Source organism: Barbus barbus (assembly GCF_936440315.1).
Source record: "Barbus barbus genome assembly, chromosome: 14".
Taxonomy (NCBI): domain Eukaryota; kingdom Metazoa; phylum Chordata; class Actinopteri; order Cypriniformes; family Cyprinidae; genus Barbus; species Barbus barbus.
The window spans coordinates 1,196,010-1,216,955 of NC_136742.1; the positions used below are offsets into that span (position 1 = coordinate 1,196,010).

The 20,946-nt window shown below is 40.3% G+C and overlaps 1 protein-coding gene across 2 annotated transcripts; it reads right to left on the minus strand.

Annotated features, from left to right (window-relative positions):
• Positions 1-66: 66 nt before the first annotated feature.
• LOC306880632 (zinc finger protein 292-like) lies at positions 67-19,904 on the minus strand. 2 transcript variants are annotated; one of them, XM_079434275.1, is made up of 8 exons: positions 19,610-19,904; positions 11,363-11,517; positions 11,184-11,262; positions 9,647-9,782; positions 9,292-9,494; positions 7,969-8,105; positions 7,666-7,807; positions 67-7,582 (listed from the first exon to the last, which is right to left on the minus strand). In XM_079434275.1, the coding sequence occupies exons 1-8, from the start codon at positions 19,769-19,771 to the stop codon at positions 665-667; spliced, it is 7,932 nt and encodes a 2,643-aa protein (XP_079290401.1). In that variant the 5' UTR covers positions 19,772-19,904; the 3' UTR covers positions 67-664. The 2 variants fall into 2 exon arrangements, with proteins under 2 accessions (XP_079290401.1, XP_079290402.1); XM_079434276.1 differs by having other exon boundaries at positions 7,666-7,803; positions 7,965-8,105; positions 19,610-19,792.
• Between the last annotated feature and the right edge of the window lie 1,042 nt (positions 19,905-20,946).

Genomic DNA, 20,946 nt, shown 5'->3' on the forward strand with positions numbered 1-20,946 from the left:
ATTCCCTAAACATCCCTTACAGAAGTTTTATAATTTCAATAACTGCAAGTAAGGATGAGACCAACACAGAGTACCAAAATGCAAGCTGTATTAAATTGGTTGCTATTGATTAACATACAGACTGCTGGTGGCAGTAGCTGATCAAAGAGCCACACACAACATTATTGACAAATTTCAGATTTACAAGGTAAACAGGACCAAAACAATTAGGAATTATACACAGCACTACATAACATCAGAATTTATAATATTCACTTTCAGCTGGATAGAAAAAAGTCCAATGGAATATTAAAAATTACGAGTCTATCCAACACTCAAAAAGAAAAAAAAAACTCCAAAGGCAACAGAAATGTGCTGAACAGCTTCGTAAAGACATACATGCTTTAGAGGTATTTCATCATCTACTGCAACTATAAAGTGAGCTTAACATAGACAGTTCTGTTAAGTAATAAACATCGCACTAGGGACCTTTAAGATAGTGGGTGTGTAGTGTTTTCCGGATCATCAAACATCCCACAGCTCCTTGACCTGCACCGATCGTTCAGCATTCACCTCCAGCTAGAGATCAACTACCAGGTACAACTAATGATTGGGTACTGGTTTGCAGCAAGTTAGCCATCAACCTTATCCTGAGTTCAGACAACATGAGACGAGGGTCTGCACATTAATTCTCTTTCTGAAGGATCACCGTGGGTTGCATTTCATGAAGCTGCTTGAGAAGAATTTCAAAGACGCCGGAAAAAACTTTCTGCACCTCAAAGGTGACGTTGCTGAGCGAGGTCAGTTTCTGGGGATTCTTAAATTCAACAAGTTTCAGGACTTCTCTCGAATGCAATTTGGCATCTGATCTTTTGCACACGACCGTCGCAGTCTTCAGGTGGAAAGCAGTAGTTTTTTTGCGTGGATTTCCATTCAAGGGTACCGTAGCTTTCCTCTTCTGGGACGTCTTCGATTCCTGCAGAAACTGAAGAAAGGACACCTCAAATCCCATGGGCTTGAACGAACTCAGCGGCGTATTTTGACCAGAGGCATCTTCCTGTGCCATGGTAGTGCTGGAGGACGTGGAGTCACAGATTAAGTCCACGTAATTGACTGCAGAACTCCTTGTGGTTCTTAGTCTCGTCACCCTTTTAGGTCCGGAGGACTTCTTCGCTTCACTCTCCCCCTTGCGTGGACGTCCTCTCCGTCTCTTAACTACCACAGATATCTCCGAGCATGTGTCTGTAGAAGGCTTTCCGTCGGACAGATCGGCATCCTCTGTGCTTTCTTTCTCAGAAGTAGGCTTGGAGAACTCTGACTCACTTTGGCCAGGCTCAGTGACCTCCTCATTCTCAGTCATCTCAATTGAGCTCTCCTCTGAATTATCCGTGTCGTCGCTTCTGGAAGCGATGCGCTTGTATCTGGATCGGGGTAACTTTTTACAGTATATGAAGTTGCTTCTCTGTTCTTCCAGATATTGCTTTGGGAGTCCATGCTGAAGATAATGTTTCATTATATTTCGCTCAGAACTGGTCACTGTTTCGCAACCCTTTATCATACAAGCGTACTGCAGTTGCAAGCGTTTGGTGCACATTGCAGAGGCTTCTTCCTTTGTTTTCAAAATGGGTTTCCCATATTTGGTCCAGTTATTTTTGTTAGCTTTTCTCTTTTTAACAGCTCCCTTCTTGATGGGTTTCTTGTTGGTTTCTCGGTTCTCTTTCTCGACAACGTCAATTTCATACTTCCTGGGACGACCGAGTTTAACCCCACTCTTGCCTTCCCGTGGGTTCATGAGCAGCCGTTTGTACACGTCTTGGTGTTTCTTCATGGTGTGTCGCAGCAGATTTGACCGCGTGCTGTACGCACAATCACATCCTTCCACTGGGCATCTGAACATCCCTTCCACAGGGTCGATTTTCCAGAGCTTGGTTTCTTTATGCTCTTGATCGAAATGGCTGATATATTTCCAGAAAGCGGTGAAAGTCTCCGAGCAGTTTGGTTGATCACACTGAAACCTGCCCAGGTTCATACTGCACATCATGGAACCTGCTTTCTCAAGGGTTAATTTGTGGAGCTGAAGGTAGTGCTGGAGCAAGTCTAGAACTGACTGAAAAATGCAAGAACAGTCTTTGACTTGACACCTGAACTCATCAACCTCCTTGATGTCCATGTCCAGTTTTTCGTCACTCTCTTCACTTCTCTCCTTGTCCTCGGTCTCCTCTTCGTTCTGTTCGTCTTGACTGTTGACCTCAAATTTAGGCAAAGCAGACTGGTGTACAGCTTTATAATGTAGGATCAAATTGTGCTGAATTGTAAAAGCTGCCACACAGCCCTGGTGAACACAACGGTATGGTCTGTAAGGGCTGAAAACATCATCGCCCTCTGGTTTTTTCTCTTTTGTTTTTTTGGGAGATTCTCTCGGCTTTGCCACTCGAGGCTTGCTAGGAGGTTTGGGCTTTTTGTCCAAGGACTGATTTAGTGGTGAAGGATTCTGGGGAAAAGGAGCTATGGGTAGAATCTCTTTTAATGGTGACACATAGGCCGGGCCAGAAATGGGGGAAGACTTTGTGGAAAACAATCCTTTTGCATACTGATCCACCCTTGGAGTCGCTGAAGAACGACCAGACACAATCACTGATGGCTGAAACGACATCTGATTTTGCGGAGCTACTGTTGGAGTTCCCACTGAAAGACTTTTACCTCGAGACACAAAGGCTGACTGCTGGACAAGCGATGGAGTGATGCACTGTGATATTTTGACATTATCTTTTCTAGTGGAGCCCAATGCACATGCAACATTGTTCTGCTGTTGGCATGCATCCATAAGTGGAGTGTTTTTAACTGAATTGGGAATTTCTGGCACTGGACAAGGGCTTCCTCTGTCACGCTCCTGGTGCCTGTGATTGGACTGAGCCTTAATTTTCATCTTCTTTATGTCTTCCTGTGAAAAGTTGTGAACTGTCAAATAATGGGCTTTGAGGTTGGAGTTGCGTGTGAAAGCCTTGGAACATTTTTGACAGCTGAAAGGGGCAACATTAAACTGGTCTTTCACTCGAGTGAGCATCTCATCTGTGTAATTGTGCACCTTGACAAGGTGTTTAAAAAGAGCATCTTTTGTCATGGCACTGTAAGTGCAACCATTTTTGTCACATGCAAATGGTTTCACATATCTTGGTATCTCACTGGGTAAATCTTTGGACTCTGGCTTATTAAGCTGTTCACCATTCACCGCAGGACTATCCACAGTTTTGGTAACCTCACTGATTTCTCTGTCTAGGTCAAGCTTCTCAAGAGCTTTTTGGATTTCCAACACTTCATCCACATTGGTTATGGGTGTATGGTTGGACTGATCACTGACAGCACTTCCTGAAACCACAGAGGAAATGGTGTGAATTAAGCTATCATTTGAGCTCACCTCACCCAATTGCGAAATAGACTCGACAGGGACTTCGGCTGTGTTTCCCACAGGTTGCTGCTCACTTTGAGGCTCATTCTGAATTAAGTTTGAGGTACGCTGTGAATCCCCACTGACGGGACTTGCAACAGACATTTGTGAGCAGGAACTGTCTACACTCGAGCCACGAGGTAAGCTGCTTTTTTTGTGTAGGTCTCCAGCCAATATCTGTTCACGTAGTCTTTCTTTGACACTCTTTTCAGACAGCAGGTTTTGAGCAAGACTTGCCATGGCTGCTAGAAGTCCATCATTTGATAGGTCACTTGCATTGCTGTTGGTTGTTTTTGCCTTGATATCTTTCATTTTGTTTAAAGTTTCAGCTTGAAGAATTTGACTGACATCTGATGAACCACTATTAATGCTGGAAGTAGATTGGTCATCAGCCAACAACTGAGAAAGAAGAGGATCGCTGACACTCTCACTAAACAGTGGGTTAGACATCTCAGAATAACTTGCTTGTAGCTGATGTTTGACACTACCAGTGTGCTGTATGACACTAGTTTCTGACATACGACTGCTCTGAGCATATGGACCACACGGGTTTGAAACCGTCTGCTGTTCTTCTCCAGAGCTCGCACACAGATTTGACGGGCTTTGCTTCAACACTCCTCCCGTCTGTTTGTCATTGCTAGTGTAAGTGCCATTGGCTTGGGGAAAAGTGACATTCGGGAATAATTTTGGATCAAGAGGTCCCTTAGGCTGCGGCAGATTGACATATGAAGACGATGTTGGATGAGGCGAGTTAAGAAGATCAAGAAATGAGCTGGGGAGGTCTGCTGTCAGGTCAGCTTCGTCGAATGGCTTGCAATGAGATCGCTTAGATAAATGTCCTCCAAGAGATTTGGGACTCTGGAATTCTCTGTAACACCTGCGGCAAATGAACTTGCCATCTTTAATAATGGCAGGACATTTTGTTCTTCTGCTTCGCTTAACTCTTTTGTTGGCCCCATCACTGGACACATTTCCAGTGTTGCTCTGAGAACGTGGAGAGCTCCCGTTTGATGGGGGAGTTTCAATGTTAGGAAGTGGCAAACCTAAAGCCGTCTCTCCAGATCTCTCCAACTTCACCAAAGACTGGGTATTGGTTATTGCAGAAAACGATTCATTGTTTGTTTGTTGCGGGTAAGCTGCTGAAGAATCTCTGGGAACAGAATTGCTCAAACTGTCAGTGTAAGGGGGCAACACAGACATCTGAGTAGTTCCCAGATTCTTCTCTGCTACTGAATTAACGGCTGCCACCACATTAGGACTCATGACTTGTTGCGGTGGAATGAGATTGCCAAGTGAATGCAGACTGTCATCTGAGGCGCCATTGAGTTTTTGAACACTGTCTGCTTGAGCTGGTGCTGGGTTAACATTAGGATTATTATGCGGTTTTAGAGTAGTATAGCTCATTACTCTCTGCTGTGCATTGTCACTAGAAGCTGCATTCAGGTGAGTAAAATGACCGCTAGAAAGCGTGTTCATGTTTTGGGTCATTGACTGAGAATGACATGTCTGTTGCTGGAGTACCGAATTGTTCCTGGGGTCCCACAAATGGTCCGCTGCCATTTGAGGCCGATTTGTGCCATTTCCAAGATGAGAGAGAACAATTGGATCTAATACATTGTCCATTTCATTGGTACAGATATGCCCTGGGGAAGCAGTGACGTGAGAGGAGACAGAAGGATAGTTGGGGTTTGTACAGTTGTTTGAGTAGGGAGGAGGCTGGACAAGGGGATTCTGTGTCTGGACACCAGGCCCAGGGACTCTTTGGCCCAGCTGGTGTAGTGGATTGACAACTTTATTGTGGCTTCCATTTACAGGAACAGATCTGAGTTTGGACTTTCCTGGCGCATTGTTTTTCTTTGCTAGTTTCCACTGCGTGTAAAAGTCAGGATGAACAGCCTTCATGTGTTTAGTAACACTTCTGTAAGAGCTATAGTCTCGAGTACATGATTCATGTGGGCATTTGTGTCTCTCTTTTTCTTTCACCACTTGGGTAATGTTCGTGTCTACCGGTTTCACAGACTTGTTCTCCAATACTTGTCCGTTATTTGGCACGGAAGCCATTTGTAGAGGAAGCGTCTGAGACACAGGAGGAAGCATCTGACCCAACGAAAGAAGTGGTGTTGCATTGTGGGACGTCTGTGTTGGAGCCGTCATGTTACTGCTGTACATGCTCTGATAGGATGCCTGAACCGGAGCCAAAGGATTAGGAGTGTACTGCCTAAATAGTTCATTGTTATTGTTGTATAATGGACTAGCACCTGAATCAACTGTCTGCAGCTGACCGTCAGGTGGTGGAACAGGCAGAAAGTCCTCCAACACACTCTGGTATGAAGATGTAGACGGCATGGGATCTGAATCACTCATCAAGGCCTCCAGAAGAGATTCTTCAGGTCTATGCTGATTTAGATGAGGCATGTGAGTGTCCACGGCTGACTGGCCCAGGCGGTCATTGATCTGGGGGATATGCTGATGGATGGGATTTTGATGGATGTGTTGTTGCTCAGGTTTACTAGTCCCAGAATGGACACACTCTTGAGCAGAAACCGTAAAAGCGCTATTTATCATATTTTCAACAGAATGCTTTATCACCACCATGCCAGATGGACGATCCACCTCAGACTCTGTGCCAGTGTCGTTTAGAGGGGTGACAGAGATCGAGCCAGGCTGAGCACAGCCCTGATTGTTTGGATTGGAGTGGTCTGGATGAGGGTCTGCTGGTTGAATACTTTGACTGTCCGTACACTGGCCTCCCACTTTTGTGACATGGCCCTCCGCATGGAGGTCTAACTCAGACTGTGAATGAAACACTTTACCACAGTCTGGTGCTTTGCAGGTAAATGTTTTGTAATGCTGTGCTTCATGGTCATACAGTTTGTAGGCTTCATGAAAAATCTTGCCGCAACCCGGAAACATGCACTTAGCCTTGAAGACCGGGTGATCTTTCTTATGTACAATAAGTTCGGCATTGGAGTCAAAGCTGGCTTTGCAATTAAGCTGTATGCAAATGTATGGTTTGGTGCCACAGTGCATCTGGAGGTGATCGTTTAGGTGATCAACACTGACAAACTGACGACGGCAATACTGGCACACCACTTTTGTGCTCTGCATTTCAAGGAATCGCTTAGCTTCTTCGTTGTCACCATGATCCTTCACATGGGCAACGAGATTACGGAAATATTTAAATACCCTCCTGCAGCTATGGACCGGACAAATATTCCCTTCGCAAGAGTCATTGCCATCTCCATTGCTATGTTTTTTGGACTGCCCACCACAGTTAATTTTTGTCTTTTTCACTTTTTGATTTTCACTGCCTTTAGCTTTCAGAGCAGCTATGACAGGAGCCGCTGTTTTGCGGTTGGTTAACTGCTTACTAGTCTTCATTGCAGCGAGACGCTCTTTGCATGAAAGTTTCACATGCGATGCAACGTGTGGTTCAAGAGTCTCTCTCGTTTCAAATGTCTCTGTACATATCGGGCAGGTGTAGCATCCATCTTTGAAGTGAGTCTGCGCATGGCGCACTATTCGGTGACCAAGGAACTCCTTATCACATAAAACACAGTACTGCATGTAAGCTTGCCAATTTCTGAACCGAGCCGAGACGAATCCTTTTTCTCGTAACTTTTTCATTTCTCTGTTCTTCTGCCTTTGATCTGCTATTTCATTTAGTTCATTTGTCGCATCCATGAAGCACTGTGAGACGTCCTTGAACTCCTCGCTAAATACGCTGGTCTCTCCACCTAAGCCCTCAGGGTCACCATCGTTCAGTTCATCGATGGAGGACACAATTGAGGCCTCCTCTCCCATAAGACCCAAACAGTGGCGTTTTAATGCCTTCCAGTTCCAGTACTCAGGATCAAAAGGCCACTCGGTTTTGAGGACTAAAAGGAGCTCACAGCGCAGCGAGTTCGGTACTGGTAGATCTTCCTCGTCTAGTTTCTGGTCTGGCTCATTGTAAAGCGTTTCCACTGCATAGTAGGAGTCCACGGTTGGCTCCAGGAGAAACTCTGTCAGCTGGCAGGCCCTTTTGACCTCCAGGTCCGAGGGTAAGAGGCAGGAAATGGTTTTGCAGACTGTGGCCTTGGTGCTTCCTTCGCACGACTCCAACTGCAGAGCTCGTATACAGAGCTCAACGCAAGTCGAAAGTCCAGCTTTGTCCATCTGGTGATTTGGAAAAGGAATATTTAGTATTTAGCATCACGTTTAAAATTACCTGCATGAAGTGAGAAAAAGAGAAGTCTCACCTCTGACTGTATGACTTTAATGAAAAAGAGCAGGTGGAACACAGTCTTAGACAGAAATGACATCTGACGGCATCTGTCCAAAAAGCCTTGCTCTGAAGTCTCTAATCGTTTGAGCAGTTTCCCCCAGAACAGAGTCAACTCCCTGCCAGAGAACACATGACATCTCTCAAATTATTTAGAAATGAAAGATGACATTTGTATGAAGCCTTTTTTAAGATATTTATCAAAGCTGGAGCAAATTCTTATTTGTCATTTCCTAGCTCTACATTGGTTATTCTGACATTGGTAACGTTTGTGACTTGCCAAGCACAGTAGGAGTCCTCTTGAAGAATCTGACGGGTCAAAAAACCAGAACACAATGTAAACGCAGCTTTCTCATCACCGTCAGCCTCAAGGTTGCAAATCATCTCTAAAGCATCACGACAGTCCACTCTTGAGAGCTGAAAAGGTAGGGAAAGAAGTCGCAGATGTAAGCCCTGTTTGATATCTACTGAAGAATGGAAATGTACTTCCAAAAGCCTATAGACAACAATTAAGCTTGAATTCACAGCTTTTGCATAAGATGTACTTATTTTGCATAGATTTAAGCTTTGGCTTATGAAAATTATACTTTCATAACCCCTAAATCTGAAAAGATGTGGTGAGATGCAGACATAGAAGTACACTACCAGTCAAAAGTTTTTGAACAGTATTATTATTTTTTTTTATTTTCTTTAAGAATTATCTTCTGCTGACCAAGCCTGCATTTATTTGATCCAAAATACAAACCAGTCATATTGTGAAATAGCCTATTTTTACTATTTAAAATAACTGCTTTCTATCTGAATGTGTTAAAGTGTAATTGATTGCTGTGATGTCTTCAGAGTCACATGGTCCTTCAGAAATCATTCTAATATGCTGATTTGCTGTTCAAGAAACAATTTTATTATTATTATTATCAATATTTAAAACAACTGAGTACATTTTTTTCAGAATTCTTTGATGAATAGAAAGATCAGCATTTATCTGAAATAAAAAGCTTTTGTAACATTATACACTATACCATTCAAAAGCTTGCAGTCAGGATAATGCTTTTGGGGGGGGGGGATTATAGAAATTAACACTTATTTAGCAAGGATGCTTGATCATAAGTAATGATAAAGACAAAATATTACAAAATATTTCTGATAAATGCTGTTCTTCTGAACTTTCTTGTCATCATAGAAACCTGACAAAAAAATCAGAATATTAGAATGATTTCTGATCATGAAACTGGAGTAATGATGCTAAAAATTCAGCTTTGAAATCACAGGAATAAATTACATTTGAAAATATATTCAAATAGAAAACTGTTATATTAATTAGTAAAAATATAGTAGTCAACATTTGAAATGGATCAAAAAAGTTAATCAAAGCTGTCCTAAGATAAGAACGCATTTTGATTTTAGGACAACTTTGATGAAAGGATTTGATTCACATTAAATGTTGACTAGTGTATTTCAAAATGTTAATGTTAATTTGATCCAAAGTACAACAAAAATACTTTGGATCAAATAAATGCAGGCTTGGTCAGCAGAAGAGAATTCTTTAAAAAACATAAAAAATCCTACTGTTCAAAAACCTTTGATGGGTAGTGTATATTCTAACCTCTTCCATTACAACCTCCTGGGGAGCAGCAGTGCACAAACAAGCCAGGTACATCTGCTTAAAGTGTCCCTTCTCCTCAAAGTCAGAGAGCTCAGCACAGGCCTTGGCCAGCGACGCAGCCTGATCCACACAGCTCTCTTTGATCAGGTGCTTCACTCGCATCCGCAGCAGCGTTTGTCCTTCCAGAGCAAGGAACTCACAGACTACAGAGAAAAAATAAACACCTTTTTAATGCTGGTGTAATGCAGATTGACAGGTTAACTCTACCAACATGTCAGTTTTGTTGTCAGGTCATATTTGAAGAGGAGAGAAACGTTATTTAACAGATTCTCAAACCGATCTGAAGATAACGCACCTTTCTCTTGCGGTGGCATGTCGTTGGTGAGAATGCCCTGCAGCGTGGGATTGCTCCAGACCCCTTGCTCTCGTGCGATGGTGGAGAGAATCATCAGATTGCTGATTCCCTTCTCCTGGACCAGAGGATGGGCGATCTGCACACAGTTGACATCACACAAAAGAAAACCCTGGAAAATGCGCATGTGTGACCTTGGACCACAAAACCAGTCATAAGGGTCCATTTTTTGAAATTGAGATTTGTGACAACACGTTTAACTCACGAGATGAACTTGGTTCACTAGAATGAGATGATATTTTAATATTATTTTTAAGAAATTCTCAATGACAAAATATTAGTCTTTTAATTACAAAAAGTAAAACATGAAATATTTTAACTAATCTAGGGCTGTAACTAATGATTATTTTGGTAATCAAGTAATCAGATTATTTTGAGAATTGAATAATCTGATATTTTTTACGAACACAAATAGACCCAAGTGGCTTTAGCATGACTATTCACATATAAACTAATAATAATAATAATAATTGGATCAAATAAAATATCAAAACCAAATAATTACATGGTTTTATTGAACAACACTGTTAAAATACATAATGTAATATGCCTATACATAATAAGAACATAACCAATTGAATTTTACAGCGTGATTAAACCATGTTTAAATCCATTCAATTTTAATATTTGGCCACATGCAAACTCAGAAACGTATATTTTGGAATCGCGATGTACAATACATGGCATATTTAGAAATAGGTTGATGTATTCTCCTGTGTTGGCAAAGGTTTATAAATGATTTACGTTACAAATCTAGTGCGATGATGCACACTGTTTTCCCAGATGATCATTAAGCTATTTAAATTCAAAGCATATGCAGAGGAAGAGTTTAACCCTTTCACACATACAGTCTTTACTGGTAAATTACCGGCGAGTTACCATTAGCAGATCATGTGAGAACAGGACCTTTTCTAAAATCCCGGTAAATTTGATCAGGCAATCATATCATTCTTATGATGACATGATTACTCTGAGCTGTTACAAAGCTCTGCTGCTTTTTAATTCGTTTTTCTATCTAAATATGCACTAGATGGCCATTTGACCACCTTTTTCAACATGTCGCACTTCTCCATTCATCAGAGCTGCGGCTCTGATACTATTATGTGTGCCTCGTGTTTATAAGAGCAGAACATTCTGATTGGCTAATAATGTTAGTTTGGTTGAGAGTGAAGGCTGTGCTCTTCTCATACCATCGGAAGGCGAACTTATTGACTCGAAAGTGATATCAACAAGTTTTTTTTAAATGTAGGATTTTTTCCCCCCACAGCCAAACGTTGCACGCCGGAGATGCAGCACGGTGCCGGAGAACTTTAAGCCCTGTATACCTGTGCTACTTATGACTGCTTTTGTGCTCCAGGGTCACAATTGTTGTTGACTATGACGTTATGGACTTAGGATTTTCTTGTCCATTACTGTAGAAGCCATCAAAGCTGATACTAGTAAATACTAGTATCTAAGAACTTCAGTCTGGTAAATTTACCTGGACAGATGACCTGAACCTGTCCCACAATGCATCTGGGATATTCCGGGGCAGAGAAAGCAGCAACTCTGCACAACTCCTACAGAAAGAAATGCAACAAATACTTCTAAACTCAAATAACAAAGTAAAAAAACAACAGGAAAAGACCGATAATCAGCTTTTTCCCAGTGCATACTTACAGCGAGAGCCTCTCGAGCACGACCGGCACCTCTTCACACTGGGCAGAAAGGTACGAGGACGCCTGTGCAAAGCTCAGCAGGGCAGTGATGTAAACCTCCAGCACTGGTAACGGTTCCTCCTCATTCCTCCACAGACTGGCATACTCCACCAGCGTCTGCAACGAGCACAAACACCCACGTCAATACTACAACAACACCAGTCTGCCCTAATCTGGCAGCACACTTATGATACTTGAAAGAGACAGCGATGATCAACTGACATTCAAAAAAGTCTTGCAATGCCAATCTGTCACAAACATAACATTACAATGAGAGCACTACTGTGAGAGTTGTGCTTTCTTTGTGTTTAGTTGGCTGTGTTTTCTTACAGGAAGATAGCATACACATGCTGACAAGCACGCTCATGATCATTTTGTAACATTACTTGTACTTTGTATTTGTCTGATTTAATCTCATACAGGAGGTGTTGTGTTCATGAACTCACTCCGAAGCGCTTCAGTTTACGGTTGTTCATACTCTTCAGCTGCAGCTCACACAGCGCAAATGGCAATGCTCAAAAACTCTGGTCATAAAAGCGTGTTGTTATTATAATGATCTGCATAATCTGACACGTCACTTTGATGCTGTAATTGTGACAGAGAAATGGTTTGGTGAAATAAATGCATGCACCTTACATTCATTCAGTCATGTTAAACGATCACTAAATGTTCGGCTGCCTGCTCCAAATGCCATGAAAACTCTCTGCTTGTTTGATACATTCATTTTCTCAATTGGATATGTTAGAGAAAAGAATAGGGGAAACAAATATTTTCCTGTTCTCTGTTCTCATGCTTATCCAGACCTGGAAATGACTGAAAAAAAAGTACAGTCATTTTTGTAAGAGTGCATTAAAAAAAATATATATTTTTATTTTTATTAAAATGCTGAAAAATGAACATACAAATAAACTTGTTATACAACACCAGCTGAAGTTTGACGATACCAAGTAAAAAGATCAATGGCGCTCATTGTTTGAATGAACTGTGATTGCTGCAGGGGCTGCTCTTTAAACTCGTCCTAGTTTACTCAGTTATAGTGAACACTGGGGATGGATGGATTATGATTTTTCATGGCCGATATCAATGAGCAGTTATCTTTCATTTACATTACAATGTATCAGTTCAAGATCTAAAGCAAAACAGAATGGTCAAATTTTAGCTTTGTGAACTTCTGCTAATAATGCTAAATATTTTTACTAAAAATGTGCTTATGAAACAGCAGCAATATAGTGTTTCCTTGGTTACGGCTTATAAATGATACTTTTAACAGGTATTAAGTGGAGATGAGATGGAAAGTCACTGAAACGTTTCTAAAGACCATCAGTAATAATATATAGGATGTTGCACATCAGGGCTCGCAAAATATCTAAATCCCTGGTATCCCTTCGGGCAGGTACTCTTCAGATCTTGGTAGCCCGAAAATTCATTTAACTAGCCCAAATAAAATAACCATAAATGTCAATCAAAACATTTTCAATAACCCTAACCCTGTCTAAGGCCTTAAACTCTTCAGTTTAGTTGGATCAAATTTAAGGACCCGTGTGAGCAATGTTCAGTCTCATTATTTTCTTGCTGAGAAAAACGTTTCTCTATCGGGGGACATTTCTGTCTCCTGAGCAAAAGCATTCTTTACACCAGACCTGTACAGCACGCACACAAATAAAGTGTGTAACTTTGAACTTTAATGTGCTGTTTATATTTGATTTGACCCTTGATGTAACTAAATGATGTACATTTTAGGTTACCTGAGAAAACATGTTTACTGCAGCTCAAACGTTTGGATCAATAAAGTTTTTTAAAGAAGTTTCTTATGCTCATCAAGACTGTATCTATTTGATAAAAAATACGGAATATTATTTCACAAAACAATATTGTGAAATATTATTGCAATTTCAAATAAATGTTTTTATTTTAATATACTTTAAATGTAATTAATTCCTGTGAAGCAAAGCGTCACATGATCCTTTAGAAGTCATTCTAATACGCTGATTTTTAATCAATGTTGGAAACACTTGCACTGCTTTTTTATTTGTTTTAAACTGTATTTTTTGGGACCTGTGATATATAAAAAAAAAAAAAGAAAGAACAGTTCTTAAAAAGAACAGCGTTTAGTCCAAATAGAGATTTTGTGTTACAATATAAACTATTCAAAAGTTTGGGGTCAGAAATGTTTTTCTTTCTTTTAAAAGATACTTTAAAAAAGTTTAAAGAAAGTTAAATGAACTTTATTCAGGAAGGATGTGTTAAATGGATAAAATTGATAGTAAAGACTTCTATTGTTAGAAAATATTTCTATTTTGAATAAATGCTGTTCTTTTAAACTTTTTATTAATCAAAGAATCAAAGAAAAAAGTAACAGGTTCCAAATAAATATTGATCAGCACAACAGTTTCAACACTGATAATAAATCAGTATATTATGATTTCTGAAGATCATGTGACACTGAAGACTGGAGTAATGATGCTGGAAATACAGCTGCAGATCACAGAAATAAATGCTGTTTTAAAGTATTAAAAGGTATATAGGTATTAAAATAGGAAACCAATATTAGAAACTGCAATAATATTTCACTATATCGGTTTTTTCTGTATTTTTGTAATGAATACAGCCTTGATGAGCAAGAGACTCAAACACAAGGTCAATTATTATCAGGTTTATAATATAGCCCTAACATAATATATTAATCAAAACAAACCATTTAAACTGATAGAATAGAATAGAAACTGAAGGAAATCTTAAGCTGAGATCTGTGTTAAATATAAAACATGAACATGAATTCTTCTATATCTGTCTAAACATGGTTCTGAAGTACAGTTTGTACAATACTCTTGTGTGAGACTGAACATGTTTCAGAGTTTAGTTACCCATCCTCCTCTATTTCCAGCACTTAATCAAGCCACTCTTCTTTAATACAGGAGGATGCTTTATTTCATGTCATTGTGTTTGTGTTGTCTCTCGTGTTGAGCAACTATTGAAGTATTCAGTTTCTACAGCGACTCGTTTGGTGCACATCGTTCTCTTTCTGTGAAACCGGCTCTAACTCTGTCGTGACATCAGCTCTATAGCGGTTTGCTCCAGCATTGCTATTCTTTCCCTTTTACTGCGGCATTCAATCAAATGGCTTCCCAACTCATTTTTTTGTGTGCGCGAGGCACATTATTTCTTCTGCGCGGCCGCGGTGGAAGAAGAGCACGGTCGCGTGCGCAACATTGAGTGGGAGTCCTGTATTTAAGGCCCGTCGGGGAGGGCAGTGATACATGTTGGTAGCCCGACTGGAAAACACAATAGCCCCGGGACGTCGGGCTAGCGATTTTGCGAGCCCTGCTCCATTGAGAATGGTGATCTTGCTCTGCCTGCCACAGTATTTTCTCTGCTCTCTTCTTTGCGTCTCTGGCCTCGGTTTATCTCTTTTTCGGCTTTGTAATATTTCCAGACAAATGACATTTTGGGAAATGGCTGCAATGCATTTTGTTGGCAAGTGCAGGACAGAGGTTGCATAAAATAAAGGAAAAGGTTGGCATGTTTGGAGCTGGTTCTGACCAATGCATCTCTAGCTCTGCAAAACTTGAATCAGCTACAAACGTGATCGCTCTGATCACCCGAGAGCCCCTGAAGTCACGCTGAACTCAAGGGTACTGGCGCTGGGTGCTTAGAACATGCATTAAGGGGCAGTTTGCATTCTTATTACATCTGCACGCTTTTTGTTTTACTCTATGTACACATTCATTAGTTTTTAACAGTTGTGTCATGTGTTGTTAAAAACAGCTAGTCAATCTACCGGAGGACACACAGCTGAATGGTAAAGGAAACATCCTCTTCACATGACAGACAGAAACACTCACCGAGCTCAAGTCACTCGTGTGTGAAATGCATTTTATAATTAACTTATAGATAAGACAAAAATAGAGCGCCAGACTGAACACACACAAAATAAATCACGCAGCCCTGACACACATGAAAGAAACCAGTGCAGACAGACTGCTGATATCGATTCGGCTCTGGAGCAGGACTTTTGACATCGCTACAGAGCTCATATTAACCAAATCAACTGATATTATTAACAACCAGTGTTAGACATTCACACGTCTGACGGCCATTACAGCAGACCAGACTCTAAAGGTCAAAGGTTATCAGGGTGCAGATCTCATTGGGACACAAGCTGCACTTATCTCTAAATCACCAGGCCTGCCTGCATTGATACGACAGATGTTATGGTCTTTGAGATCACTTAAACATGTACGGACTGAGGCTAAAGTTGAATAAAAGGCTCATTTAAATATTTATATTACATATATCATTTTTCCAAAGGCTCAAAAGGAAATCATACAGGCCTATGAGTACAAGTGAAATGTGACCCTGGAGCACAGAACCAGTCATAAGGGTCCATTTTTTTGAAATAGAGATTTATACTAGTGATGCAACGATACCATTTTTTCAGAACCGATCCAATCCTGAAAATTCTGAGTATCTGCCGATACCGATCCGATCCGATATCAGCGCAGTTTTATTTTAATCGATGTAGCATTTCTATACTTCTGTGTGTCTGTGTGTGTTATTCTGTGTTAAACACAATCTACTACATATAGATAACTTAATTTTAATGAAAAATATATAATCATAATCTATGACAAAAATACTATGATAATCTTGGTTTATAATACAGCAAAAGATACTCTAGAAAAATCATGGGTGCACAATAGTTTTATAAAACCTAGTGAAACATTTTTATTTACAAATAAAAGTGAATAAGTGCAGGACTAAATCTGGTGAAATTACACACATTGCTCTTTGAACTGTTGTAAAATACATTCATGAAAAAACAAGCAAATACATTTATATATATTAATATATAAGCTACTATAAAATTAAAAGACATTTCTTTTAAATCTATAGCACAGTAATGAAGGCAGCAACATATGATAGATAGGACAGAACAAGAAAGACTGTTAATAATCGTTCTTTGCGCAAAAGTATTATTACAGAGCAGCAGAAAGCGCTTGTGCTCATCCCGTGCGCTGAATGATGCTCTTGAAGCGACTCGGAGTCACAGCACAGGCCTCTGAGTCCACATAGAAACATTCAAAGTACAAAGAGATATTGATGCGTAGTGTCTTAAATCTGTGAGTAAGTTTAAGCCTTTTCTTTTAACAGTTTTAAACCTCAGCAACCGAACGATCGATGAATGGAGGATCGGAGAGAAGAGTTTAATATTCATCTGTACCTCAGATTAAACTACGGAACAGCTTCAGAACACCTGAAGTATAGTGCACGGAAACTTTATGCTGCTTTATAATGTTTTTGTGCCTTTCGTGGGGCTCAACAATAACACAGAATAGTATACGCACGATATCAGATTTGGATCGGTCTCGTCTGACAGATACCCGATCCGCAGAAACTGACCGCATCGGAGCCGATACCGATCCTGAGAATCGGAGCGATGCATCCCTAATTAATACATCATCTGAAAAACTGAATAAATAATCTTTCCATTAATGTATGGTTTGTTATGATAGGACAATATTTGTCTGAGATACAACTATTTGAAAATCTGGAATCTGAGGGAGCAAAAAAATCTAAATATTGAGAAAATCTCCTTTAAAGTTGTTCAAATGAAGTTCTTAACAATGCATATTACTAATCAAAAATTAAGTTTTGGTATATTTACAGTAGGAAATTTACTAAATATCTTCATGGAACATGATCTTAATATCCTAATGATTTGTCATAAAAGAGAAATGTATAATTTTGATCCATACAATGTATTGTTGGCTATTGCTACAGATATACCTGTGCTACTCATGACTGCTTCTGTGCTGCAGGGACACATACATGAATGAAGGACTCCGATTTTACATAAGTGAAATGAATAGTGAATAATGAAGACCATTACGCCATTAATCATAATTACTATATGACTAATATAATTTATCAAAATGTGACAACCATTTATAATGCAGCGGTGTGTAATTAGAGAGACATAGATATTAAACACTGATACTGGATGGGTATTGGCCAACATGCAAAATTTATCAGGATTTGTGAATGAAAAGTGGCCAACAGAGACTGCGAGAGACTGCGATTGTCTTGAAAGCATCAGTGAGACTAGCTGAACATGTATATATATATCATGAGGACAGACTGCTCGCCGTCTAAAACCTCTCTCTGTCTTTCCACACACACACACACACACACACTGAACATCAGAGAGCGAGTCTGACTGCTCACGGTCCAGAAATGTCCCTGCGGTTTCTCTCAAGATCAGAGGTGTCCCTCAAATCAGCACCGTGATATTCTCCAACAACAGCAGCCTCCTCTCCTCCTGAGCTCAGAGAACAGACGAAACACACCCCCACATCACAACAGATATATAGGTCAGTGGACCATCAGAGCGAAACACCAGCACAGCAACTCACTGCAGCAGAAAAACAAACGTAAACGAAAGTACACACAGAGCAACAGAGCTCTCCAGGCAAACAGACAGTGCTTGCGCTGAAGTTAAGCTGATGAATGCTGTGCAGTGATTGGTAATGGAACATGTACTCACTGATAATTGTCAGTACAGGTCTTTCGGTTCAGCACGTGTTCAGAACAAACAGCATTACAGTAACCACTGCGCGAGCATAGCTTCACTCAAACTTACAGTTTGACAAGAAACAAAGTCTCATCTTTAACATTTTGCCCATTTTTTCATTTAATTCAAATAATAAATGCTGTCTTTGATGAGGCGAGACTGATCGCTGTATAAACCGCAGAGATCCCTTCCTCTGTGAAATAAACATGAATGAACATGTCACGCCTCGTGTAACGGATCAGTGTTTCAACCGAAGACGTCAATAAAACAGCTGCTAAACAACGTCTTTAGCATTTCATGTAGTCGTCAATGTCCACAACTCGTTAGCTCATTAGAGAAATGAAGTCTAGAGAAGAGCATTTCATTAAATATTAGACTATATACTTATTATAGTTTACCTGCTAGTGAGGTCTTAATTATTTAATCTAAATTTACATAAATCTGTTATGAAACAAGTTACGATGGCCACTGGATAAATTAATATATTTCAACAACAAATAGAAATTGTATAATTTAGAAGTTAATTTAAAAGCTGCATTGAGTGCAATTTACATGATTGGATACTTTTTTTTGTTTTAATTTGAGTGTTGATTAATATATTTGAAAATAAACAGTAGTTGAATTTAAGTTTGGGCTGTGTTGTTAATTGTACGATTATAGTAATGTAAAAGGGCTTAAGCTGAGCTGATCTACCTGAGACATTTTAATTATACATTAATTATTTGAAGATCTAGCCTATTTATTCAATAAACCACTGTTTAATTAAAAACTTTGTTCAGTTTTTCCTCCTGCTAGTGAAACCACACCGAAGTGTCATGTTTGTGCACCGCAGCAGCTAGCGATCATGATATATGACATGCAGTGATGATGATGATGATGATATATGACATGCAGTGATGATGATGATATATGCCATGCAGTGATGATGATGATGATGATATATGCCATGCAGTGATGATGATGATGATGATATATGCCATGCAGTGATGATGATGATGATATATGCCATGCAGTGATGATGATGATGATATATGACATGCAGTGATGATGATGATGATGATATATGCCATGCAGACACTGAAGTGAAGTGAGAGTCAGGTTATCATGCTCAGTGCAGGTTATAATCATGGTGATGATAACGAAGGGCAGAAAGTGGCAGGTCATAATGATGTGAAGTGTGTGTCGGGTCACAATATCAGTGCACTTTATAGTTTGCTAATCACTGCACATCATGCTGATAATGAAGGCTGCGAGTTTGCGGAGTTCACTGCACGTCACCATCATCTACAAACACCATGCATTTTATTTCCATGTGCAGTGTGAGATTATGGCGACCTGTGCAGCGAGCAAAGCATTATAATGATGTCCAATCTGAGACAGAGGATGAGGAGGAGGAAGGTTATGTCAATGATGCAGTGAGGGCTAGTGTATACTGCTGCTAGCTGCTGATACCGAGGAGTGACAGATGACCAGTTCTGCAGCACTGCGTGCTTGTTTACAGTCCCGAGTGCCGGGCTGAGCCTCTGTAAACGCGCTAGCACCGCGGAGCACCGTCTAAACCCGCGTTAGGTCGCCAGGGAGCGAGTTTACTGCATCACTGTCGCTGTGTGCTGTAGCTCAGGGACAGTCTGCGCTCACCTGACAGAACTCATAGCAGTACTGCGACGCTCGCTCGTCGGGAGACTCCTGGCTGGTCTTCAGAGCCGCCGCTATGTCCCCCAGTCGCGTCGAGAGCGCGTTTAAAGCGCTGGAAGCGTCGCTCCGCTCGCTGCGGTCCTGCTCGGCCTCCTCGTCCGCCATCTTCACTTGCAATTCCGCCGCGTACGCACAGCACGTCACGTGACACCCGATCACCGAGCGTGCTGACGTACTGCCCGAGTCACGTGACACCGCCGACGGCGCTCAGTGATTCCATAACCGCCCAAAACTTTAACTGTTAAAATAATGTTAAAATAATGCGATAGAATGCAAATCAAGGTTGATAAGAGCCATTTTTAACTCCTTATAACGAAATAATGACGACAAAATTATAAATTTCCCATGGATCAAATGGGGGTAGCTACATTAAAGAGAACTAAAATATGATTAAAATATGCAGACACTGTCAAAACAATCCAGAAATTAACCGATACCTTCCAAAAACACCTGCATCATTTTCAATGTCAACAATCAGAATTTAAATGCAAAAAAAGTGCCCAATATAAGTGATCAGATTAAGCATCGTAATTATAGGTATTTAATTCTGTTGATAATACGACAATTAAAATATTAACAACAACAATAATGCTCTTACTTTCACACAGAAGTCTTTGGAGAAGTTCATATTGAACATAATACAGAGTCAACACTAACAAGTCTTTAAAGTATATACCAATCTGGACCGTTTAAAGGAGAAAAGACAGGATCGTATAGATATAAATATATTTTGATGAAATAATTGAATTGTGCTGATTTCAGAGTTGCAGTGATATAGTCTTCGTGTCATCTCCCTCAACAGATATAATTCACGTTTAGAGAGTTAAACTCTTTACCATCGAATATAGATATTATCACTTACAGTTATACATTCAACTTCAGATCCGTTATCAGGCTAAAACCCGTCTGTCTGCTGATCAATAAATACTATAGTGATTGGATAGAAGTGCGGCCGCGACGTCAACATCAGCACCAGTCTCTCTGCAGCGTGCGCGTGCGTGTGTGTGTGTCTGCGCGTGCATGTGTGCGTGCGGGTTTTTTTTTTTTACTGAATGCCTGAAAAACAACAACAACAAAAAATTTACTCCAAAAAAAACAACAACAATTGTCATCTTCAAAACACAACACCCGCTCGGGACACAGTCTTTCAGTCCAGAGGAAGTGCCCAGTCCTTCCATAAAGTCACTGTTCTTATGGCTTTCAAGTTCGTAGAGAACTCAATAGAATCTAAATAATTTTTCATTTCAAGTTTGAATCGTAAAAAAAAAAGGTTTGCATTT

Bases quoted from the DNA above. Each gene is read 5' to 3' on its own strand.
- LOC306880632 (XM_079434275.1), bottom strand. From the start codon at position 19,771: ATGGCGGACGAGGAGGCCGAGCAGGACCGCAGCGAGCGGAGCGACGCT. The intron at 11,518-19,609 runs GTGAGCGCAGAC...TGCTCGTTGCAG, and splicing joins ACTGCTATGAGTTCTGTCAG to ACGCTGGTGGAGTATGCCAG. The intron at 8,106-9,291 runs GTTAGAATATAC...CTACCTTTTCAG, and splicing joins AGGAGGTTGTAATGGAAGAG to CTCTCAAGAGTGGACTGTCG.